The sequence below is a fragment of the Lepisosteus oculatus genome, chromosome 8 (assembly GCF_040954835.1).
Source record: "Lepisosteus oculatus isolate fLepOcu1 chromosome 8, fLepOcu1.hap2, whole genome shotgun sequence".
In the NCBI taxonomy this organism is placed as follows: Eukaryota; Metazoa; Chordata; class Actinopteri; order Semionotiformes; family Lepisosteidae; genus Lepisosteus; species Lepisosteus oculatus.
Window position 1 is genome coordinate 26,524,820 of NC_090703.1, and position 26,619 is coordinate 26,551,438.

At 39.1% G+C, this 26,619-nt stretch overlaps 1 protein-coding gene across 3 annotated transcripts in view; it reads left to right on the plus strand.

Annotated features, from left to right (window-relative positions):
• Window positions 1-5,833: 5,833 nt before the first annotated feature.
• smoc1 (SPARC related modular calcium binding 1) overlaps window positions 5,834-26,619 on the plus strand; it is a 305,181-nt gene continuing 284,395 nt past the window's right edge. For all 3 annotated transcript variants that reach the window (XM_069193419.1, XM_069193417.1, XM_069193418.1), the window contains exon 1: window positions 5,834-6,171. In XM_069193419.1, coding sequence (XP_069049520.1) covers window positions 6,040-6,171 — 132 coding nt within the window. In that variant the 5' untranslated portion in view covers window positions 5,834-6,039. The remainder of the gene's footprint in view (window positions 6,172-26,619) is intronic.

Genomic DNA, 26,619 nt, shown 5'->3' on the forward strand with positions numbered 1-26,619 from the left:
TGTTGTTGTTTTCCACTTTGTGTGTTAATTTTCTCTGTCATAATAACCCTAGATCAATATGCATACAGTATATCCTTTTTGTTAATTTAGTTAAATGTTTTATGTGGCCACCTCATGAAAGTCAGCTAATCACTGTTGATTTGTCAGGGTTCCTTAGTTTTGTTATTCATTGGGTTATCCATTTATTATTCTTTAATGGTAGGGGTCATCTGAAAAAAGTTACCCAGTCATGTTGTTGAAGCTGATACCCTGATTTCTTTCAAAAAATGGCCGGATAAGACCCTTGGATCAATTAGCTATCAATTACCAAATAGGCTAGGTAGGCAGAATGGCCTCCTTTCATTTTTTACTCATCTTATGTTAATTGGTTTCAGCTGCAAATGTGTGTTTTATGCTTCCAGTTTTACCAAATTGATGTGTTGACAGATGTGTTGACCAATTGACTTTCTCTAAATTATACATTTGAAAATATAACAAAGGTTTCATAAATGTACAATATTGGCTCTCATACAAATATAATCTCCAGTATTTTAGATATTGCAATTATTTTCTCTTTTCTTTCCTATTAAACTAAATGTATTTAATTCAGAACATGATATTCTTGGCAAATATTCTACATATTGTGTTCTGAGCCACCAGTTAAACATCTGAAGTTATCTACTAATATTCTGTTTGATATACTGTACCAGGTGCACTAGAAAACAACTGATAAGATACACCTGGTTGTGGCATACTGTATGATGAGAGTGTAATCTGTTTTCAATGTTTTTTTTTCTGTAGATGCTTCACACTCTTCTAGTTGCAATCCATTACATACAACAGCTTTGAACATAAAATTTACACTGCAAATGCTTATGTAGTACAACACAATTAATTCATACTGAACCTTGCAAAAGGTAAATGGTTGGTCACAAGCTGTTTAACAATGCAATAACATGGTGTTTTTTGCAATAATTTTAATAATTTATTTAATTTTTATCACTAATAATGAAACATGGGTCCATCTGTTTGAACTCAAGAATCATTTCCACTGTTTGCAGTAATGCCATTTGTCTTGTGTATCATTAAAAACATTTAAGGCAAAGTTCTCAATATTAAAGAAAATGGAATGTCTTTAGGGGCTGGAGGTAAACTCAAATCTTAATTGGGTTCTTTCAGTCCATAACCACTGTTAAAACTTATAACTTAACCAGAAAGTAGAAGGTATTAGTAGCAGCAGACAATTCAGTCCCAGAAAAGTGTAATGCCATTGGGATGGCCACCACGGGCATCTCAAGCACATTTCTGTAGCCCATAATTATGAAGTGGTTGAGAATAAGTAATCTATATATATAATCTATATATATATATAGATGTAATCTATATATATATAATATTTATAGTAATATGTATGATACATTTTATTATATTGCACCTTTAATGGTGGCTTCTCAAAGTGCTTAACAGAATGACATCAACAACAATAAAAATATAACCTAGGAAAACAGTGGAAAGAGCTTTACTGTTATGCTGCAATACTGGAACCTCATTCACATGTTCTATGTTGTGGAAATTATTACTTGTAACACAATGTCCTATATGAATGTGAATTTGCAGACTTCTAATTGAAAGCACTTTACAAAAGAAAACTATTGCGACCCTTTCTGCCCATTGTCCGTTCTGCAAATATTTGTCATTAGGATCAAGACAGAAGAGGGTATGGTGCAGATCGTGTTAAACTTAAAGTGGGAAATCCATTATCATTAACATGGTTAAAAGGCAACTATTAGGAACAGGGGAAAACATTTTCTTTCAAATACACAATAAAAGAAAATACTGATTATCATTAGTCACTATAATTTTCTCAATAAGTACTTTTTTTTCTTAAGTTCTTAGTTTCCTCATTCCTCTCTTCTCTCTCCCTGCATACTCTTCTATTCCTCTCCTCCCTTTTTCTGAATCCTCTCTGACCCCCATCAGCTGCTCACTTATAAAAAGGCTCCACTGTTGAAACCAGCACATACAGAAATAATTAATGCTGACCCTAATTGTGCCAATTCAAAACACTCAATAGCTCTAATTAAAATCCCCTTCACTGGGGCATTCAAGCATAACGAAACTGTCATAGCTGACAATTAAATAATATCTACACAGAAAAAAAGGGGGCTGGAGGTAGTTGGGTGGTACTTTGTTTCTTTCTTTTTTCCAAGTAAGGTCACAAACAGATAAAGAGGGAATGGCCTCTTCTTTTCAGTGCCAGATGAGATTTTCAAGCTGCAGCTTTGAGTACTCTGTGTGAAGTGGGCCCTCTTGAATTGGAGACACACACCTGCATAGTCTAAGCTGTGCGTAGCGGTGTCACAGGCGGTGGTTTCCACATCTGTGAGAGCTTCTCAGGGCTGATTTTGGGGTTTCCTGTCCACCATACATAACAACGTAATCACATTAATTGGTTGCATATTTTTTCACTCTTTTTGTCAGAAAAACATTAAAGTGGAAGATCAGAGGCATTCCAAGGGGGGAGGTAAAGGGGGTTAAGCGGTGGGCGGTCTGCGTGTGTCGAGGGGAATCATTGGGCCACCTTTAAAAATGTCACCATGAAGATTTTGGTGGCTTTGAACTGCTCCTTCTTTGTTTAGGTGCACATGCCTGTATGGCGTTATACAGTAGAAGTACAAGCAGACTGATTCAATAAGTTTTTCTGTACCAGACATTTCAGATGAAGAATATTGGAAACTATTTTGATTTTAAGGACACATCTGTAAGAACAAAGATGTTCAAATTCTTAAAAAATATTATCCAATCATTTATTTTTTTATTGCAACAGCAAAAGTGAGCAGATGTTATGTTATTGTTAAAGTCTTACCATTTATCTCAGAACAGTTATGGAACTCAAACTTGATTAATTTTCCTAAGTTATAAACCCTTGTTCTTTTTAAAACCTTATTTTTCTCAGCACTTTTAAGTTTTTAAAACGTTTTTTCTCTTTTTTTTATTAAAAGCACAAGGAAAGTTATCATTACTTCAAAACATAAAGGTAGTTTTAAGAAATTACTTTTTTCAGAAAAAAATGCAATTGTGTCTTCATGTGAATATTTTTCTATAGTTGCATGAAATATTGTAGAATACTTGCAGCGTCATGTATTTAGAAAAACAACAAGAACTCCCATTTGAAACATACTTGATAACAACTGTTAAACCACGTGAGAACAGTGATACATTTAAATACCATTGAACTTACAAAACTAAATACTTGACTTAGGAACAATGGGAAAGTACAAAAGTATCATTCATATTTGTTGCAGCAACATATCATAATAACTGGGCACTAACATCTTAAGTAAATAAATACTAATATGTTTTTTTAATTACAAACGATCCCAAAATACACATACATGAGGAGATTCACTTCCTGTACTACAGCAGTGCAGCACTCACCTGGGTTATAGCAATTATGTACCAGCAGCCCCAGTTTACGCCAGATCAGGCAGAGAAGTGAGAATGTACAGTACTTCACTGGTGAAATTAAAGGGTAGGTTTAGGAAACTCAGAGCCTCAGGACACCCTTACAGTAACAATGAATCTTTAATAATCAAGTAGTCAGGACTTCACTTTAACTACTCATCTGAAGGGTGGCACCTCCCACAGCACATTGTCCCCATTTACAATAAAGGGAAATGGGTTGAAAATGCAAGCCCCGTGAGACGGGCACCACCTACTGGTCCACCAGATTTCCCTGGAGGTGTCCTATCCTGGTGCTGACCAGGTCCAGCCTTGCTTAATGTATTACATGTTGTGGTTTTGCTCTGAAGAAGAGAAAAATAATAAATTTATTTCTAAATGTTTTTTTTCTCTACATATTTTACATTTAAGATTAAGTTGCTTACTTCAAAGTGATTTTCAGTAGACCTTTGCTCCAAGGCCCAAGTTGTTCCATATTTTTTTAAAAACAAAAGATTAAATGTGCAGATCTAGTAGGAAACTTCATAGCTACTGTATGAAAAAGACAGATACAATTGTATTTTAAGTTATCTTCATGTGAAAGAACAAATTTGTCCAAAAGGCTATAAAAATCATATTATTTTCTTAATGTTTGAGAAATGTGTTCAATTACAATAGTGCTCATTAGTTAAATTATGGATGGCTTATACCGGCACATAAGCCAATTGTGTTTTTACTTTAAATCAAAGTGATTAATTAATTTGTCAGAAAATGTAGAACTACTGATATATTTGCATAAATCTAATATGAGTGTGGTTTTCCTCTGCATGTTAATATCTTAATTTTGCCAGACTGTCATTTCTTTGTGCATTGTTAATATTTACCAGAACAGACAGCTTCCAGCTGCCTCTAATTTACATTTAAGGTAACTGTTTCATGTAAATTTTCAAACCAACATTGACAAAAAAGAGTAAAATTAATACATAACTATCTTGTGCTTATTAATTTATAACCCAGTGAATTCACACACTTCAATAACCATAAATACTGGACCTAATACTTAGAATGTAGTTAACTTCATGTAATCTGGAACTGTTATTTAGCACAGTCTTTGAAAGTAGTCCATAAAGTATACTGTGTATACTAGCCCACCCTTTCTGCTCATCAGTTTTGTCTGCCAAATGTCTCTAAAACAACAAATGTTTAACATTCAAGGAGGTTTTCACAGCACATATGTGAAAATTATTTTATTGATGAACTCCAAAATTCTATAGTATTTACAAACTATACAGATTCAGAAATCTATCATAGAATAGTGAATTTGAGATAGATGTAAATTCAGAAACACACCCCAGGCTAAGACCTTTTTTGTAGATCCTAACTGAGAATGCTAAACAGTCAATCCTACAAAATTATGCTGTACAAATCTCAAGCCTAGGCACGCTGACATTAGGATTGCGTAAGACACCTTTGTAAATCCTACAACTTGGTCTAGTATTTTATGGACAGTAAAGAAAAGGTCCTTAAATAACTGTGTGACTAAACATATTGAATTGAAGCAGTGTAAGATACATTGTATATGTTCATTGGTCACAATCTCCAGATTGGTCTCTTCATTGCTGCAATCTTCAATGTTTAAAATGTTCTGCTTACCCTTTCAATTTTTAACCACCGTGAAAACTGCAAAGCAAGTGCAAAGCCAGCAGACAGGGTAAAAGATGTTGTAATGCCAGATGGTTGTGGTGGACTACAGCCTTTTTCCACTCCTGCTGTTCAGCTCCTTTCACCCACCCTACCCCCAGCCTGCAAATACACAGGCTGAGCTCCAGCAGAGCACATGAGAACTCCTGATATTGGGTGTTTGTTTACAATTGTAACTGTGGTGAGAGGTCTTGATGGTGGTGCTGTAGAGTAACTCACATTATTTTTACCTTTGGTGCAGTTACCAAGCCTCTAACCTTAGTTGCTGTGCTTTGAACCCCTTCCCTTAGTGGTCAGGAAATTAGAAAAAATACCAGTTTCTACCTATACTATTCCAATCAGCGCTAAAACTTGGAAGCATTAAATCATCTTCATCTTTTTTTACGCAAGAAAAACAGTCAACGGAAACACACCAGTCGAACATTACAAATAATGCTAGAAAGAAGTAAAATGCTCGAGGAACTGAACGGAAGATCAAGTTTAATTTTGTTAAACTTTGCAATATTGAAACAAATAAAGCTGGCGTGAATTTAAAATACAATCCGGTTCGCCAACAATGCCCTCTCTTCTCACTCGCCGTTGAACGAAAAGGAACGGTTAGAGGACCCTGAAACGCCATTGGTCTAAAGTCATGTCAGTGACTCGGCTTCGCCCACCTCCCATAGGTCTTAAATGGATCCGAATGGAATTTCACCCACAACCTGTAGCTTCTGCGAGGGTTGTTGCTTCACGGCTCTGGGATAGAATTAATCGCTCAGACCATGAATTACAAAAAACCCGCTCCTAAGTGACAGTGTATACAACAAACATATATAAATTAAAACAAACATCTGAGGATTCTGATGGTAACATTGTAACTTTAAATCAAACTTTAACGGGGTCGTTTTTATTAGCGCAAAATTTAAGAGAAGCTTATATATGAAGTTAGTTTCTACAAACAATATGCAAGCAATGTTTTCCAGACATTTCATATATTACATTTTTTTATATTTTGTTCTCTTGGTGGTGGTACATCTTCCTCAAAGCCGTGGGCAGAGATCTTCGGCTCGGGTGAGTAAATGAGCTTTAAATTTGTTACGTGTCTGAGTCGCTCTTTCGTTTCAAAAACTAGTCTACTACGGTGGCTTCTGTGCATAAGGCTGATGGCTGCATGCAATGCATGAATAAATCAGCCCATTGCTTTTTTTTTAAACTAGAAAAAACCATAGATTTAATTTGCATTAGAGCCTCGTATCCATAAACCCAATCTTTGGAATTTGTGCTGGTACATTTCATACTGTTTGCGTTCAAAGAAATGATTTTATGGAAATTAGAGACCATAAAGAGTCCATGATAACGAACATTTACCACATTAGTTTAACTTTGGTCAAAAGCCTTGAAAATAAGTACTATTTGGTTCTTGTTCATGGGGATGTTCTTTATAAAAATAGTGAGATGACAGGGGCTAACAAAACTAAAGGTTGTTGCTTTACAAATGATTTATTAATAAATGAAGCAAAGTCAATACATTATTAAATAACGTGTGATGGGTAGAGATGAGTACTGAAACATATCTGACTGGAGGTTTTAAAATTTAACCGAAGGTAGTAAGGTGTATAAGAGGGGTGACAGATTTGAGGAATTTATTTTTAGGTTTATAATTATTCTCAGGACTGTGTGCGAAGCTTTGCAAAAGTTGTGAAAAAGTAGAGGGGAATATTTGCTTAATTCACTTTATTTTCCTGTATTCCTATTATTTATTTATTTTCTTTCTGTTCTGTAAACACAACATGTTATGAGAACTGTATAAAATTCAATGCGTTATACGGACATGGAAATACAATATATAGCAAGTATACATTTGATCAAACAGTGCAACAGTTTACATTACTGTAGGACAGGTACAGCAATGTACGATAAATTACAGTAAGTGGTAGTGAATACAATATTGCAGAATAATGTTCTAGTAACAGACATACAATATGATGCGTCTCTGAAGTGATATTTTTTCTGTTACTATAGTAATGTACAAAATGTAATGTGCTATAAAAGATTAACTTTTTTTCTTTTAAATGCAATTTCCTCTCATGTGTACTTGGCTGAACTTTATATGGTGACCGATTTTGTTATTTTAGGGAAAAAATACCAAGGTCATTTTAGCCTTTTTTATACAATGTAGTAGCTTTTCCGTGGTGCCAAGAATGTAATGTGTAATGTGATAAATCTGTGAGATTTGTTTGATTTCTTGCTTTACTAGTTGAACCTTTTCTGATTATTACTTTTGATTTTCAAAACTCAAAGATGGAAAACAGTCCATTTATTAAATCCTACTTTAAAAATATACATTTTGTTGTACTTTGAAAATTAAAATAGTTTCAGTCTTATTCAAAGAAAACTGAATAAGATGTTGCACATGATTAACTAACCTTCAGGATAAGATTAAAAGACTACAGGCAGTGGGTGAGCACCTAACTTAGAGGTGGACGAACTGTTAATTCTGCCATGTAATATGGCAAATCAGCAAGAGCTTTCCTGGTGCAAGGAACGGAGAATCACGGTTCCTTGAAATTATTTGATTGTGAAAACTATTTGGAAAAAATGTAAAAATAGTCAACGGCTTTGTAAAATGTAAATAAAAGTAAAAATTCAACATCAATGTTTTTTTTTAAAACAATGTCTTTTTGTTTGTGCCTCTTAATGGGTAGGTGGGCTTGTTGCCTAAATTATGTTAACATAATTAACCAAAAATACTGGGTGGTATTTTTGAAATTGTAATGTGCATCTCCTTCTAAACATTGACTCTTGATCTGAACTTGGATTTGATAACCGCAAGTGCTGAAAACCCATCTTCACTGAGGCAGGATATTGTAAAGGGAAGCAGAACTCACAGAGCTCTGTTGCTTATTCCTTGGTCCTCCAATAGTATGAGGTTTTTTGCATTGTGCTACTCGGTACGCAACTTTGTATGATGAAAGAAGAACTTTGCTGGGGACAGTAGTTTGGTTAGAAAAAGCAGCTTTCTGTTCATTCATTTAACTTCATTTAATGAAAAAATACTCACGAGGTTTACTAATCTGTGTAAGCTGTGAACAGTTTCCTAATGATGTTTCAATATATTGGGGAGCATGCTCTCAGCAGCCAACACTTTAAGGCAGACAACACACTGAGGACAGTCTTTAGTGTCCACAATTGTGAACCTTAAACCGAAATTCAAGAAACTGTCATCATACTTTCTGTATTTGCGTTTCCATTTCTCTTTAGACCTAGGCTCTGTGTCATGTTTTTTACTCGTATTTAAAAACCTCTCAATTGCGATAGTGTGACAGAAAGCTCACAAAATTACCACTCAAACATGAAAAACCGAAGCCGCGGTTAACTGGTACGCTGCTTACAGACTGCTGACTCTCTTGCCAACTGTCATGTTACTTTAATGTTTCATTCTGTGTTGCATGAACAGCAGGCTTTGCTCATAATAAAATTTTTCTTTGACTGGCGATACCTGAGATGCCCCTGACTGACAATGGTGCCTCCCCAAGGTGGTGTGATGCGCAGTTTGGAATCACTGTGGTAAAGCATTCATGCGCCATCTAACGGCACGAGTAATTAAATGTAAGAAAAAACAGTACCAAAGTGGAATATGGCAAAACTTTATTTAATTTGTTTTCTCAAGGGCTGGTTAAAACTGGCTGGTGGGCCGTAGTATGCCCATAGGTGTTCTATACCATTGTATGGAATGCGTGCTACGAATGTAAGTGACCAATTGTATTTAAAAAAAGTTATCTTCAGCAAATATTAAAAAAAAAACTAAGGGCTGGATATTTAAGGACTGTTCTAGGTTAGTTTGAGAAAAATACACCGAGCATCACTGTTTCAATCCCATGCTTATGAAATAAAAACTTCTTTTAACTTCTGAGACAGACTCCTGACTGCCTTTTAAGGGGAAATGGTGAAAAAAAATATCCAACAGCGCCACATTTGCCAACAGAACAATTGATCGAAAATGAATACCTCGCAAAAATCAAGGATTATGTAGTGACTGAAAGGCATAGATGCCAAGAGTAAAGATGCCGGCTCTGATAGATCACGCACACCAGTTGAGAACGAGGAGGATTATACATCGGCCACCGACAATAGCTCTGCTGTTAAACCTGCTAGTGTTAGCAAGTGTCGGAAAATGGCTACAAGGCGGTACAATCCAAATTATCTAATTTTGGGATTTACTTACACCGGGACAGAGAAAGAGCCATGACCACAGTGTGTCATGTGCTGGGAAATACTCAGCAATGAAAGCATGAAGCCAGCACATCTGAGGCGGCCCTTTACCAACCCTTTAGCAATGCTCTTGAAGGATAAGTCTGTGAAGCCACTACCAACAAGAACTACAGGAGAACACATATTCCAGCTTCTGACTGAATTTATCGAAGAGAATGACATTGACTGGAAAAAATGCATTGGAGTTTGTATAGACGGTGCTAGAGCAATGACAGGCAGACACAGCAGTGTAGCTGCGCGAATTAGAGCGGTTGCTCCAGATATGAATTGGACGCACTGCAACATCCAGAGCGGGGCCCTGACAGCCAAGAAAATGGCTAGAAAATGTGTTAGACTCTTCCGTCAAGGTTGTGAATTCTATCAAGGCTCGACCAATGAGTTCACATCTGTTCAGTGTGCTTTGTAATGAAATGGGCAGCGAACCTGTGCAGCTTTTGCTACATACTGAAGTGAGATGGTTATCAAGGGGGAAAGTACTCATGAGGCTCTTTGAACTGCACTCTGAGCTACAGATGTTTTTGCATGACCAGCAATCTCCCTTGGCAAGTCTACTTGATGATCCAGTGTGGCTGGTAAAATTAGGCTACCTGGCTGATATATTCACATATTTGAATGAGCTGAATATGGGACTGCAAGAGCTCTCTTAAACAATTTTTGACGTGTCTGACAAAATCACTGCTATGAAGAAAAAGCTGCAGTTTTTTGTTATAAAATCAACGCAAGTGATGTCTCTGCTTTCCCAACTTTGGATGACTATCTGCACACATATGGTGTGGCACTTGATGCTGCTGTTCGTGATGTGATTACAGTGCAACTCTTGTTATTGGAAGAACAGTTCTCAGAGTATTTTCCAGTTGAGGCCGTACCTGAATGGATGAGGAACCCCTTTACCGTTGATGTTGGAATTTAAACGACAGTCAGTGTTGGATTTCTGGATCCAAAGACAGAGTGAATACCCAGCACTCTCATTAAAAAGGCTCTGTGTTTTTTATGTCTTTTGCTACTACCTACCTTTGTTGGTCTCACTGCAATCAAGACAAAGTACGTCAACAAAATAGATGGTGAGCCAAGATCTGGGTTTGAAGTTCACTCCCCTTGTCCCTCACATTGCAAGTCTTTGCTCAACTAAACAGGCTCACCCCTCTCACTGAAATGGTAAGTACCACTATACTGAACCAGGGCTGTGTACCCAGCCCATCCTGTTCACACTGATGACTCATGACTGAACTGCTAAACACAGTACAAGTACACTGTGGAAAAAAGCTGTTATGGAGTCTGGTGGAGCTGGCCTGTATACTGCGATTTTTTCTACCAAATGGTAGGAGAGCAAAGAGGTTGCTGGAGGTTGCTGGGAGGGATCGTCCACAATACTGGAGGCTTTATGTGTGCAGCGTTTGTGGTAGATGTCCTGAATAGACAGAAGGGAAGTTCCAATTATTTTTGCTGCCGTACTGACAATTAGTTGCAGGGACTTGCGGTCCGAGATGCAGTTTGCTCTTGATGGTACCTCTATAGAATGTGGATAGTATGGGGTGGGGAGGTTTAACCTTCTCAGTCAAAGTCCAGAAAACAGTTGCAGAGGGAGGTGTTGAGATTCAGCAAGTGCAGTTTTTCTGTCAATTTCTGGGGGATGACTGTGTTTAATGCTGAACTGAAGTCAATGAACAGCTTTCTTACATAAGTGTCTCTCTTATCCAGATGGGACAGAGCATGGTAAAGGGTGAGGGATACAGCATCATCGGTAGACCAGTTGGGATGATACGCAAACTGGAGGGGGTCCAGAGAGGTGGGGAGTCTGGACTTAATGTGGCCCATGACTATGACCATGTCATTGAGATAGGACACAGTAGTCTTCTTCGGCGCTGGTATAATCATGGTGGTCTTGAAACATACAGGGATAAAGTCCTGGCACAGGGAGATATTAAAAATGTCTGTAAAAACATCAGCTAACTGTGCTGCGCATTCCTTGAGCACGTGACCAGGTATATTGTCTGGTCCAGCAGCCTTATGTGGGTTAACTTTTGGTAGTGTCTTTCTCACATCAGCTGCGAACAGGCAAAGCACTTGATCATTGGGAGGAGGTACGGTCTCGCAGGCAGTGTATTTAGTGTTTCATGCACAGACGTTATTCAGCGCATCCGAAAGGGAGGCATCTCCGTCACTGGCGCCTGGAGTAGTCTTGTAGTCACTAATGGCCTAGATACCCTGCCACATGCGTCGTGTGTCTCTGGTGTCCAAGAAGTGACCGTGAATCTTCCATGTGTAGTTACTCTGTCTCCCTAATGGCATGAGACAAGTTGACCCTCACAGTCCTAAGGGCTTCCTTGTCACCTGATCTAAATGCTGCATTGCGAGTTCTTAGCAGTGCGCGGACCTCTGCAGTCAGCCATGGCTTCTGGTTGGCCCGTGTGATAATAGATTTAGTGACATCATCTATGCACTTGTTGATGTAGCTAGACACAGTTTTTGCATACTTCTCTAGATTGATATGGTTTCATAGATAGCGGCCTTGCTGAACATATTCCAGTCTGTGTGCTCAAAGCAGTCCTGTAATACTGAGGTGGCTACCTCTGGCCATACCCTGATCTGTTTCAAAACTGGTTTGGAACATTTGAGCATTGGTCCAATAAGCATCACAGAAATGTGGTCAGAGTAGCCCAGGAGGGGGCGGGGGGCAGCCTTGTATGCATCATGGATATTTGTATAAACCAAATCCAGTATGTTCGCCCCTCTGGTTGCAAAGTTAACATATTGGTAGAATTTAGGGAGGACTGTCTTAAGATACCTGTGGTTGAAGTCGCTGGCAAACAATAACACAGTCAGGGTGAGCAGTTTGTAAACCTGTAAAGGACAGTGCCTCTATTGAGTCGGCACTGGGTGGGATGTACACGGCTACAATCATAACAGTAGTAAACCCCCTTGGTAAATAAAAGGGCCGACGCTTCACCATCATAAATTCTACTAGTGATGAACAGTGACTGGAATCTACTGCAGTATTAGTGCACCACTTTCTGTTTATATAAACACATAGACCGCCTCCATGAAACTTACTAGTCGCTGTGGCTATCCTGTCTGGAGGTCAGTTCACCTCGGTGAATGGCCATGTCTAAGATATTGTGGTTTAGCCATGTCTCCATAAGAATAAGGGCATAGCACTCCTTCATCTCACGCTGAGTCGCCAGTTGTAATCTTAGATAGTCCAGTTTATTCTCCAGAGAATGGGCATTGGAAAGAAAAATTGACGGGAGAGCTGGTTTGTGAGGATTGGCTTTCAGCCTGGCATGGATGAGATATCTTCTTGTTTTATGAGAAATCTTATTGTATTCTGATCCAGGGAGATTAATTTTTTAAATATTCTAAAAGGAAATGAATTTAATTAATCTGTGAGAATCCAATGTTTCTTTTATATTTAATGTTACTTTATTTTATTCAACTGAAAACATTTTTAATAATTTAAAAAGTACAGGTACGGTTTTTTCTAGACTTTGACATGCCTGTATGCAGAAAATGTATACAAAATACTGTATCTAGCAATTTCAAATGTTTTTGCTTATTCACAAAAGATAACATTTGCCCAAATGCTCTTCAATCTTATAATCTAATAAATCTGAGCTTTCTTTCTCAGAATCCTGCATTGTGTTCCTTGTGTTCATATTATAATTGGCAAGGATGCACAATTCCAGTAGTTATGCAGTAATGGAGTTACTGATAAAATATTGGGCTCACACAACTGCTTATTAAATTATATCATGAACAAATCTATTTCATATAGTGTAAATCATTTAAAACCAGCTTACCTTAATAAAGTAATTTTCCTGTGGGGAAGATTATGAACTACTTAGCAACACTTTGCTTTAGAGTTTAGTATAAATCACTGTTCTTACAAAACAATTGCACAAACCTCAGAATCTTTAAATGATGCATCAGAGTTAATTGAAAATGTATTTGTTTTTTTCTTTCTGACAGACGTGACCTACATGTTTCGTGTATCTGTTCTTCTGATATGTGCTGGGTGTTGGATTTATCAAGGTTGTTGTATTTGACCTATTTACAGTATTTAATAAAACAAAAGCAAGTTGTGTTTATCTGTACACTGGGACATTTAAAAATATGAGGATTTGTTTTGATATGCAAAAAGATATGCTTGGTGTAAGAAACCTGGTTATACTGTACATTTTCAAATTATTTAAAATAGCTGAGTGGCACAGTAGTGTGCAGTTAGAATAGCTGCCTTACAGCTCTAGAGTTCTGGGTTTGAGGTTGTGTTATTGGGGCTTACTCTGGCTATTCGGATTTGCAGTGTTAAAGGCAAAGATGTTCATGGTCTACCACAATATAAATAAAATGGTATGTGGTCCTTTGGCTACTTTCTGTGGGGTAGGAGCTCCAGCTCTGGGTTAAGCATAATAAATAAGGAATTGATTATATGGAGGTAGACTCTGTGCCAGATGTCTGTTTATTGCCAGAACATCATGTGCAGTGTAGTCCATAAAGCTAGAACCCAGCAACAGCAGACCTCTTCCTCTGACTCATGACACAGCCTGCAAAGCCAGTTATGACACATACCCACATGCAGAGTGACTTGTCTGGAACTTTCAAATGTGGTCTCCGCATGAATCTTACAGTGGTGTGAAGGGAGGCATTGATGTGAGTTATTGCTCTGCTGTACATTCTTTTCAGTGCAGACTGAATATGCACAAACAGTGCACTTTTGCTCTTTCTTCAGTGAGTTACAAGAGCTGTTGAAATTATTTTTAAATTAATGATAATGCTGGGTCTCCCTCACAGCTGGCCAGTTATCAATCACAAATTTTAAGTAGTGCTCTCATACTTCTGGGTATTGAAAGTAGCAATGTTCTTTTTGTTAGGTTTCCCAGCATCAAACATCTGAGCTGAGTGGAACAAATCAATGCAGAGCTCATTGTGCACAAAATCAAGAAAGAGAGGGGTAACTCACACCAGGAAAGAGAATGTGGGAAAGGAGATGCTGCTGAGTGCTGTGTGCCATCATCTTATCAGTAGTAAAACCAGTCGGTGAAATCTACTTCTGTTGCACTAACATTCTTTCATTCAGTCATCCTTTAAAAAAATCCAGAGAACAAGGGATGTTTCTCCTAAAATAGAAGAAAGAGTTGATTTAGCATCCCCAAAACCCAGACAAATGTGAACACTCCTACACCATGTGAGAAAACCAGCCTGTGTATATATTTAAAATGAATCAATTGATGGTCAGGATATTTAGAGGCTAATTTTAAATTATTCTGAATCATATCCAGGTAAAGTTTTTCATCTATCATTTGTTGTCCCCATTCCAGTTAGCACTAATCAACAAGTGGTTTATGTGAGGATCTTGATAAGTAAGTATAGAGCTGTTTTGCCTTTTGCACAGTATTGTATGCTAGGGGTGAAAAAGAAGATCTGTGCACCAGGGAATACAATAAGCATGAATTACCTAGCACAGAGAAGTGAAAAAAGAAAGATGAACCAAGTAAATTAGAGTGCCTGGAGATTATATAATGTTCAAAGATAGATATTTTTCCTGACACCTGCCAGAGTGTCAATTCCCAGATCAGACCACAAGAGAAATGTGAAGGCACAGCCACCAGGCATAAGGGTAGCATTATGACTTTAATCAGTAAGGAAAGACTACTTTTTTTCTATTTGGTACCATGAAGAAGGAGCATCAACATCAAATCAAATTGACTGGGTGCAATAAAAATTACCAATGGTAGAGCTTGAAGTTTGGTACATAAATTCAAAAAAAAAATCTCATAGTGCAATGTCTTGGAGTTGTCTGCTTCCCCTTCCACAGAGTTTTAAGGTTACTGGGTTCAATTTGTTCTAATACTGTATGTAGGGAGAGGGAGTGGAATTATTTATTTGAAAAAAAAAATGTGGGGAGTGTATTCATTTTTATTATACAAATGCATTCATGTAGTGAATTTGGAGGTTGCATTTATCTGTTTAGGTCTAGCTTGATTTTTTTACCAAAGTATGGTAATAAATTTATTTGACACAGTCATGTGTAAGGTTGGGTAGACTGCAAGGCCAGAATATTTAAAATGCTAGAGCATTGGCATGTAGTCATATTTCGCTTTGAAAATGCAAAAAACTAAAAATAATCTGGGCAGGTAATCATAGAAGTGACCAATTAAAAATTAAGTGCCTCAAACAATAAGATTTCATCAGTATAAAATGTGATGATATGGACAAAAGTATGAGATTATCAAAGTGCTAGTGCAGAGGCTTCCACATTCCACAAAGAGCAGAATGGAGAGATAATACCCCTGTTGAGTACCCCTAGAGTCAGACAAATGTGAAGGGCACTGGGTGCCTGAAAACACCTTAGCCTATAATTTGTCATTTAATGACCTCAGTCCATAAATACATGTTTTAAACAACGATAGTCCCATTCCATACAATTATTCCATACAAGGCATCTAAAGAAATCAATGAAGTGAATGAGATAGTGTGGGGAACGTACAGAATGTACATCTTCAGATAGGTTCCAATAAATCCTGTTTGATCATGAGGAATCAATTAAGTAATTTAAGTCTCAAGTCTGTGTGTGTGCACATATATAGAATTATATCATTTATATATAGAATTTATCTATATTTATATTTAGAATTGTATGTATATTGTGTATATATAAATAATTTATTAGGAATGGGATAATAACTCTCTGTAGGTCATCTACTGTACATCATCTCGGGTAGTAAGGGTCCTGGTTAATCCAAAATAAAAAAAAGGTTTCTTCTGACTTAGTTTCAGATAATAAATATTTCTTAAGATAAGAACAATTTTATAATCTAAACTTGTTTTGAAAACATTTTTCTCCCTTCCTCACCTGATTTACTTTAAATTGAACAGAGAGTGTGACAGACCCCATCTTTGGCTTGAGGTTCCAGTACGAAAACAGTGCACTTTGTCTCCCTCCTCCTCTTGTTATGTGCCTCTAGCACTCTGGAGGCTCTTGGGTTCTGAGCAACTTCTTGTTCATCCTGTGCTTTCTGTTTAAATGCCCAAGTCCAGTCATTTTGTGTCAATGGAAATCTGAGGGAAAATCATCTGAAAATATCATCTTCCACTGCCACTGCCTCAGCTGTTGTTCCGCAGAACCCTTGGACAGCAGCCTGGACAGAATTTGATTGCTCTATGTATTCCTTTTCAGCAGGTACCAGTACTTCAGTGGCTTCAGACAATTTAGGGAAAAAAAATTGGACTTGGTTCTTTTGTTTATCAATTTCTTCTTCTACCTGAAGCATCCCCTTCAGTTTGACCTTTTCTTTCCTCTGGCTAGTCTTTAACAGGCCTTCTGTAGAGATGACTTATTCTCTAACTGTTTCCTTTTATCAACTGCTTGGCAGAGCTGGTACTGTGGATGTTTCAACTCTACACTAAAAACCTTGACTGGAGCTCAGAGAGAAAGACCAGGTTTTTCTGGTCCTTTTCCAGCTCTGGTTGTAGGGTGTGACTGCAGCCTTGAGACTTTTCCAGCTCCTTTTGCTAACTTCTTTCTGTTTCTTATACTATTTCAATCTCTGCATGCCTGAAATGCAGCTGACTTTGGAATGCATATTATCTCTCAACTCATAGGTCAATTAAATACACTCTTGATGCAGTTTTCTACCTCCGCATTTTGCTGTCTGTGACAGTTCTGATTAATAGTAGCATTTTTCAAACTGCAGAAGGTTCAATAGAGCATATTATAATCCTTTAGCTGCTGCAAGCTCTGCACTTTGAATAGACGATGGACCTCAGTCACTTCCTCCCTGCTGCTGGAATGCAAGAGTGTAGCTTGACCTCTTGGTCAGTATGTGCTCACTGGCTCCTTTGTTTGGACTTTTGGACTCTTGGGCAGACTTTGGTGCTGAAACTCTCCCATTCAATTTTTTTCATGTGCTTTAGGAACTCTTACTAAGTTGTGAGCCTAGGGCACACTGGGGTTTGGTTGTGCCTCTCCCATACATCCTTTGTGTCTATTGATGACTGAAATCTTGATGTAAATTTCTGAGCCTTCTTCCTCATACGTGAGTAGCAGACCTTGCCACATCAATCTAGGTTTAGACTGCTGTACCCAGTACCGAGTGGAAGCACCACAGCATTCACACAATCCAACTCTTTGGGCTGTGGTCCAGTCAATGGTGATGGCCAGTCCCTTCTGATGCACTGCCACACTGCTTATGATAAAGATTTGGGTCTCATTGTGCTTAGAATTTCCTTTTCTTCCTCAAAGCTTCTAGGATTATGAAAGTGCCCAGGTTTTGCACGATTTGTTTCTCATGGTGCCATCATGCAGCTCTCAAAATTAAAAATGAAAATGTCAAATGAGCAAGCACTGGTGATTAGACCCACATACAGACCCACATACACGCGGGACAGCACACCTCCCTTTTAGAACATGATTTCCCAGTGGGCGGCTAATTAATTTATTATTTAATTATTAGTTCCAGTTTTCTTGAAATATTTCCCTCGCTCTTTACTCAGGGCACTGTCATTAGTTGACCTACTGTGCAATTGATACTTCCTAGCTTCCTTATGCCAGTTTTATGTTTTCCTCTGTGGTTTAATGCTTACTTAATTATATTCAATGCTTTGTTCTTTGTTCTTTGTTCTACCGCTCTGCAGCCCTGTGTTGGGTTACTTTTGTGTCTTTCTTTTTGTTTTTGGCTCTCTTTTTTCCCTTTTGTTAAGGTGTTCCCCACCTCACTGTTGTCTGAAAACTGCTTGTGAGCTCTCAGTCACATGTTGCTTTTATCATCTTGCCGTGTTATTAAAGAAACTAAATAAATCTAGAGTAACACCTGTCAGGTCTCAATATCAGTATGTGACAGATCACACCCTTGGCTGTGGAGGTTCTAGGATGGTTTGAGAGAAAAGCGGACAATGGCTATCAAAGTAAAGTACAGGAAGTTCTATTTCAGGGTTCTTTCAGGTTTTTTAACAACAAAACCCAACACCTATCCACATTTCAGTTATTTATTTTTATTCCACATCACCCAACTGCAATCCATGCATTTTCTAACTGGTTTTTCCAGTACAAAGTTGTAGGAGAGCCAGAGCCTGTCCCAGCAAGCAACAGGTGCAGGAACTCATATTAGTCATTAATTATTTATTTAATAATTAAATTAACTCCCTCATAGCAGTGTCTTGTCTGACTATAGAAAAAAAGCTTTGCTATTTACATTAGTTAAGAATTATCTACCAAGACAACGGCCATCTACTTCTCTCAGCTGGAATTTATACCCCTTTCTGTATAATCTGTATAGTGCAGAGGCTTGAAGAAATTCTGTGAGATCTGTTATTCTCCTCTGGAGATGGCAGGGCTGAGGTGAGACCAGGAATTCAGTGAGGGTTCCATCTTCTGATAATGTCAGAATGGAGTGTTTATACTTTTTCACTGAGGAATGCAGTAACCATTTACATAAGAAAAAAATCTAACATGAAATTAAAAGTTAATTAAGAATGTGTTTAACTTAGGTGGTAGCTGCGTCAGCATGCGTAGGCTGCAAAGGAACAAGTAATAGGTTTATTCCATGCTGAAAAAAAGAAGAAAGAAAACACAATGTTTCGGCCGTGGAGCCTTCTTCAGGTGTGAAGGGAGACAAGGCAGTAGGCAAAGGTAATATAGCGGGAGAACAAAAGCTGGGAGGGAGGAGGAGTGAGAGGAAGGAGTAGGGGACAGAAAGAGAGGCCAATCAAGAGGTGTGAAGTCAGAATAGGTGTAATGAGGTGTGAAATGATACTTCCAATGAATGGAGAAAATTTAAAAGAAGAGTAGTCTGTCGTTAAGAGAAGGGGGAAGGTGTGATCCTATCTGCAGGATAATTTTGGTTTCCGTAGTCTTTCTGATATATGAGTTCGGAAAACATCTTTGAGAACACAGACAGAGAGATTAGAGTGGTTGTGGCCGTCAGAGGTGAAATGAGAAACAATGGGCTTGGAGAGATCTTTAATCTTCTCAGCCCTGACGTGTTCTCTGAAGCAGTCTCCGAGTCTCCTTCCTGTTTCTCCAATGTAGATGGCTGGGCATTTACTGCAAGAGATACATTAAATAAGGTTGCTGGAGATGCCAACTAGTTCCTCCTGGATATGGTTTGTTTGACCTTCCGCGTCTTTCAGGCAGAGGCAGGGGCATCATTGTTATTTACAACCTTTTTTACAGTCTAAGTCCTAGAACTATACCTCCTCCCTCTTCTTTTGAGTGTCTTGTTTTAAATGTTTCTATCCCCCAATCTACTATTATTGCCACAGTTTATAAACCACCCAAACACAGTGGAGTCTTCTTAGGTGCGTTTGCTGATTTTCTCTCATTCTTATCCCTTAAATTTAAAAGAATCCTTATTCTAGGGGACTTTAATATACACATTGATTCAACCTCTTCCAGTCTGGCTAAAGACTTCATTTCTCTTTTGGGATGCTTTGACCTTACTCAGTTTGTTTGTACCCCTACACATACAGATGCAGCCATTCAAAATGGGTGGGGTATTTCGCGGTATACCCCGGTGGGCGTGTCGCAGTATCACGCAGTATCACGGGGTTAATCGCGTCATTTGACATCATGCCAGAAAGTATCCGGCATCACCTTGTAAAACCGCCAGGAGGAGCCAATAAAGCTTAACCTCTCAATTACAGCATTTGAAATTTTAACTGCTTTTAAAATTTAAAAGCAGCTTTTAAATTTAAACTGTGTATTACAGCATGTTAATCATCAGTCATTCAAATGTTGGTATATTTTATGAAAGCAAGATTGCTCAGTTGGACAAAAGTACACAACCTACCTTTATCAGAAATATTTATGCATCAAAGCCTTTACCAAAGATATTACTAATAGTATTAATAATGAATGACTTTGGACAAGGTGTAAACTCTAAAGTATAATTTCTTTAGCACATTTGTACAAGCACTTGGAATCTGTCCAAGCCCTACTTTGTCAGGCATTTTCTTTTACTGCAACGGACATAAAAACTCCCTTGCTCTTAACAGAGCGTTTCATAATTTCTAACTACGAAAATTATTTAAACTGTGACACTTATCGTTCAACCAGAGCTCAAAATATCACAAGGATCCTCAAGAGCACAGCAAAGACTGTATTAAAAGATACTTGTATCAGATACATGAGAATCCAGGCTTTTTTATCAACGCTTTCTTTTCCGTATAACAGATATTATGGAACCACTTCAGAAAGGTGTCAGCCAATCATGTTTTGATTTAAATCGCAAATACTGGTTTAAATATGTGTTTTTTGATTCACAGTCAGACAAATGCAACATAAATTGATATCTTTATCTTCTAAGTATCTTAATAAACTTTCAGCATAGCTTTCTCCCCGTTTAGATTTATTTTTCTTGGGATCTTGGGATCAAACGTGGAAAGATTAGATTGTAATCGTTTTTATTTTTTAAATACATTTTAGAAAAGTGTAATCTATACTAAAAAGCTGTACACCACCTGCTATAAAGATACATATTGTAATACTTTTGGGCTCGGATAGGACGGACACAAGAACTCAGACTTGTGGAGTTAAATCTCAACAAAACAACAAATCTCAATATCTTGTACGAATTATTTGTAATACAAACCAAAAACTCTCTCAAATTCCTCCAGTTATCATAATCCCGCCCCTTATGCAAAACCAAACCCTCCTCCCATCCCAGTTTATCCTCCTTATCATAAACAAAATCCAGCTCAATTTTCAACATAAAGCATTACACAAAATCAATACCTTAACACTCTATACTCAACAACGATAATTCACAAACAGCCAGAACATGTAACTCCACATTCCCAAATATACCTCATTTCCATAGCTCCGCCCCTTATGCAAAACCAACATCCCTCCCCTGTTCTCTCTCTCTGCTGGCGTTTGTAATCGTTTTTATTTTTAAATACATTTTAGCGACGTCATGTATTTTAAAAATCTTAAGATTTCTATATTTATGTCTTTATTTAGTGGTTTCATTAGTGACAAAGGCTAAACTTTCTTGGAAAAATGTATTTTATTTAAACCATGTTTGCTATTAATTCATTAGGGATAGAATATGTTCATTGTCTTCCAATGAAAGAAGGGTTCCTTTCGCCGTAGTCGAGTTGACATTAGAAGCTTGCCACGCCCGGACTATTACACCAACGCATTAGCATGTTAAAGCGATTTCATTGAGGAGCCTAGGTTTCTTAACTAGTAAGTACTGTACTTTTGGAGGGGGGAGGTGTCTTTCACTGGAAATCTTGCCCCCTTCTAGTTTGAAAATACCTGTGAAACCGGTTTAATTCGTCACAGCCAGCACTCCCACAGAGAGGGGGTTGTACTCGTTAATGTCTTAGCTGGAACACATCATTAAATCTTTTGTAACAGAAGAAATAAGGTTCTTGATCCCGAGATGAAGTAAAACAGATGAGTTTATTGCATGCAAGGAACAATAAAGCTGAAGTCCTGTTTCCCGCAAGAAACAACAAACCCGAATTATTGTTCACCGTACTGTTACAAACTTTTGGGTTATATAGTGTCTTCTTCTCCGTTTCTGAAGTCACTCTGTCTGATGGTAAAGAGGGGGGTTCATGGTATTTGGCCAGTTTACGATGTTCTGGACAAATGGTCAGTTTTAAGATTACACCCAGGGGGGTTCCTAGCTTGCATCTGCGATCCTTATCAGTTAACCCCCTTTCTTGCCATAAACCCCAGCTTGTGACTTAGAAGTCTAAACCTCATACAGAAAGGATTAAATTCAAACCCCCGTCTTCACATCTTTCTTCATTCCCCCCTTATAAAATACGGCATACGTCAGTGTAGCCTATTTTTATACATACAATGTCAGGGCAGATCTTTCCTTTCTTGGCGAACAGGTATGTATTGCCATGACATTGTACGTTCCACGGTTATAGCAAGATGTGATGCATGTTTTTGTGCATGTGATGATTACAATAATACATTTAAGCAATACTATTCCTACAAATAAACACTGTAAAAAGGTTCCACCCCAGGCCCCAAACACAGACTTTACCCAAGACCCAATTCCCCAATAATATTAGTCCTGATATTTCTGTCCCTCATTGTAAATGTGTTGGGCCAGATCTGAGATGTGCTCAGAATTATCAGGAATATATGTGCAGCATTCAGTGCCAATTACTGCACAGGTTCCTCCTTGGGCCGCCAGTACATAATCTAAAGCTAGTCGGTTCTGCATGGCCACTGTTCTGAGGGCTACCATCTCATCATTAACAGCCTTCAGACTAGATGAGGTAGAATTTGCTAATTCTTCTAAAGTCGAGGCCATTTGAATTAACTCTCGACTCAAAGTTCATGCCGGCTTGTGGAAATATTATACCTAAATAATATTCCCAATCAGCCAATTTTCTTTGTGGTCTGTGGTTAGGTCCGAAGGGGCTGTGGGTTTGAACACGGATATGAGGAACCACATATCCTAAATAACATGAGCCAAACCACTGGGCTGGCAACCATGGGTAGGCTCGTTTTCCACAAATTAAATATGTTCCATTTGGCGCTCCCCATGACTCTGAAAATAAGAAGCTTATACCGAATTGTGGGGTGTGTCGATCCCATCCTGGAATTTGGAAGGTAGAGGTGGATATATTTGCAGCTATGGTAAGGTTGCAACGACTCCATCCAACCAAGTGCAGACCATTAGCGTGCTGAAAACATATGTTTCCCTCACGTTCCTTATTTAGAGTCAGGTATGGTGGTGTATGGCTTCTGTTATATTTAGGTGCGTAAGAGCCTGTGAAAGTCGTGGGCTTTAAGCCTCGCTCCTGTAGATATTGTAATGTTGTGCAGGTTAAAGTCGTGTTATGGCAACCCCCATAGTTTGTCATATTAAAATCTCCTAAATTATCCCTCCAAATGATCATGCCTATGACTTCCTCGAGATGCCAAGGAATGGCTCCCATAGGAAGTCCTCCCTGTACATATTTGTGTAATGCGGCACACACCCAGCAGGCACTTTGGTTGGTTTTCTTAGCTGTCAGATTGGAGAGGCCTAAAAAGGAATTAATTCCATGTTCTCCTTTGTGGGAGAGATGATCATTAATTCCTGCGGAACATAGTCCTACAGCAACAATTATTGTTATTAACAGAAATGATTTCATTCTGAGTCTGTAACTGGGGATGAGGCTCGTCGGCAGTGTGACGCGTGGATCCAGCGATCTTTTCCTTCTACTCGAACCGCAGACTCGGTTGTCAACAGGATCTGGTAGGGTCCGTCCCACCTGGGCTGGAGAACCTGTGAAGGAAATTTCCTGATCCACACCCACTCTCCTGGGATGAGGTCGTGCCCTCCTTCAGGTGGTGGTCCCCACGCCTCCAGGACCTGCTCGCGGGCTCCTTGGGTGGCCTCTGTCAGCAACTTGCAATAATACAAAGGAATGGTTGATCCATCTGAGGAAACCCCAGTCTCAGCACCTGTAAGAGAACTTGTTTCAAATTATTACAGGCGGCTTTTGCTGCGGGAACCAAGGCAATCTTGTCCTTGTACTGCACTCCCCCCTTAAGCAGATCTGTTAAGAGTTGTGTTCACCCTGTAAAAACATTGCACCCAGGTCCTGTTAAAATTTCACAATGCTAGACACAAAAGGGCCTTATTATAACTGCTTCTATTAGACACTCTAAAGCTGAAGCAACTCAGACTTGTGGGTTTCCTCGTCAGGGGAAGCACTCAGAATACCATCAACATACTGAGTGATCACAGTCAGTTGAAGCCACGTGATACCCTGTTCTGGATAGTCATTCTTTGTAATGCATAATATTCCAACCCAATAGATCTGGGATAAAACCACCCATTAAAATCTGGTACTCGGCAAGTAAAACTTGCTGTCCCAATACTCCTGTGGCCTCCTGCCGTCTTCCCATATACATTAATCTATAGCACACTGTCGAACAGAGGAGTGAAACAAGCGTGACAGTAGTGCTCCAGTATCCCCTAACAGAGAAACCAACACTCCATTAACAGTACATTTTTAACCACTGGACTGCGACAGACTTAGGGAGGCTACAAGGGATTTACAGGATCTAATCGTAAGGGAAACAGATCTTCTCACAAGACGTTATTCTCCCCAGTCTCGATTCTAAACCTACAGCGTTTCAGCATGTCTGGTTTCGAGACGTTCGAATAAAACCAAATTGTTTCCACTATTGCAACTAATTGTATAAAAATACAAAAACTGTTTATCTAACTACTTTACGTCCACCTGTACTTTACTTATACGTTTCAGACGCTCTTATATTTTCCAATCTCCTTAAGTTGATTTTCGTCAAGTCTCTTTAGTTACGTCTCTAGCCAGTCCCGCTGGCTAAACACACTCACACCGTCATTTAGTATACCAAAACTCACAGTTACACACATGCCGGTACACAAATTCATAAAACACACATACACATCGAGAATATATTTTTCTCTTCGTACTACAATGTGCTGTATTCTTGTTTTACTTCTACATTAATCCTTTTAATTCCTGAAGTGCACTCCCAGGTTCACTGCATTTCTAATTTCGGGTGCGGTGCTTTAACCCACCGGTCAATATCTTCCGGTTTTGCATTTGATCTTATGGGGGAATCAGGGAAGGTAGGTGCGAATGTGGACCCCCTCGACGGGGTCCTAGACACTTAGAGTGACGCTGTCATCAACAGCGCCAGCCCCCGCTACATCAGGCCCTCTCCCACTTAGTGTGAGCGTACAGGTCTGCGGGCGCCCTCTGTTTAAGGGAGTTCCTGTTCCGTCTCTATCACACTCGTACCAGGTGTCATCCCACTCAGACCCCCCGTCTCCATATGGTTACTGTGGGAATTGATCCCAATTATTTTAATTTCCTGCCTGTCTGTTCCCCTATGGGAGAGCAGGATATAACACATTAACTAGTGCAGTGCGACCAGGAACTGATTCTCCTGCACTGCCTCTTTTCGCTTTTGTTTATACTCTTTTGTAGCGAGTAAAGTATCTTTTCTTCCGGGTTCTTGTTTTCCCCATAAACACACTTTTAAGTCACATCCCAATTTCTTTTTTTTTTCTCATGTATCTGCCACCACTGGTGCCGGCCGTGCACCAGGGTGGGAGCTACATGCTTGTGCTTTTGCCAATCAATACTCATATGCTTTCTTTACAGGCGTCTTTGCCCCAAATTCCCTCTGACAAACTCAGCTTTTCCCATATTTTTCTCCTTCTTTTCCGTCAACTTACACTTTTCCGATATATAAACGGACCCTTCCACCACTTTCTCAAACCATCAGTTAGCACACATGTTCGGTCTCTTTTACTTTTGTCGTGTGTGAGGTAACAGCTCATACAGTAAGGGGATGCTTTCACTTGAAAAACCTGTGCATTCCTGCACTCATTCAGCCAAGGGTGTCTGTTACCTCCAGATCTAAATACCTCTCAGAGACCTTAGAGAGGACTTACACCGGACTGTTCACAGGTAAGGGACGAGACTTCGAAAACCCCCTTTCTTGATCAGTAATTCACCATCCCCAGAATGCCAGCATCGCTGCTTTTGCCCCGGGGTGGACACACGCACTGAGCTCAATCAGGGCGATTCTCGGGTCTCAACGTCCTTTAAATCCTGCTACTTAATGCTTTGCTCTTTTATTATGAGGTGTGTTTGTTAGTGTCGTGGGTGTGTATATGTATTTCACAAACAAGGAAAACACCAAAAACATACATACATATATATCTCTTCTACTCCTGTTTCCTTTAAAACAAAAAACCACGCCACGCCAATCCGTGCACGATCAAGGCGTAGCTAATCTCAGGACCCCGGGCGCAATTAAGGCCCACACCAATCCTGGATTATACGTGCATTTAATGCACCACTCAGCTCCAGTACCCCGGGCGCAATTAAGGCCCACACCGATCCCGAGCCACAGAACTCCGGGCGCAATTAAGGCCCAAACCAGTTCTGACCTTCAGAACTCCGGGTGCAATTAAGGCCCACACCAGTCCTGAACTACGTGCATTTAATGCACCACTTGCTCTAGAACCCCGGGCGCAATTAAGGCCCACACCAATCCTGGATTATACGTGCATTTAATGCACCACTCAGCTCCAGTACCCCGGGCGCAATTAAGGCCCACACCGATCCTGAGCCTCAGAACTCCGGGCGCAATTAAGGCCCACACCAGTCCTGAACTTCACGGTAAGGGTCCAAAACCCATTCAAAAACTCCACGCGCAATTAAGGCATACACCAGCTTCGAACCCCTGCCAGGCCAAATTCTGGGCTTACAGCAAACAACCCATTA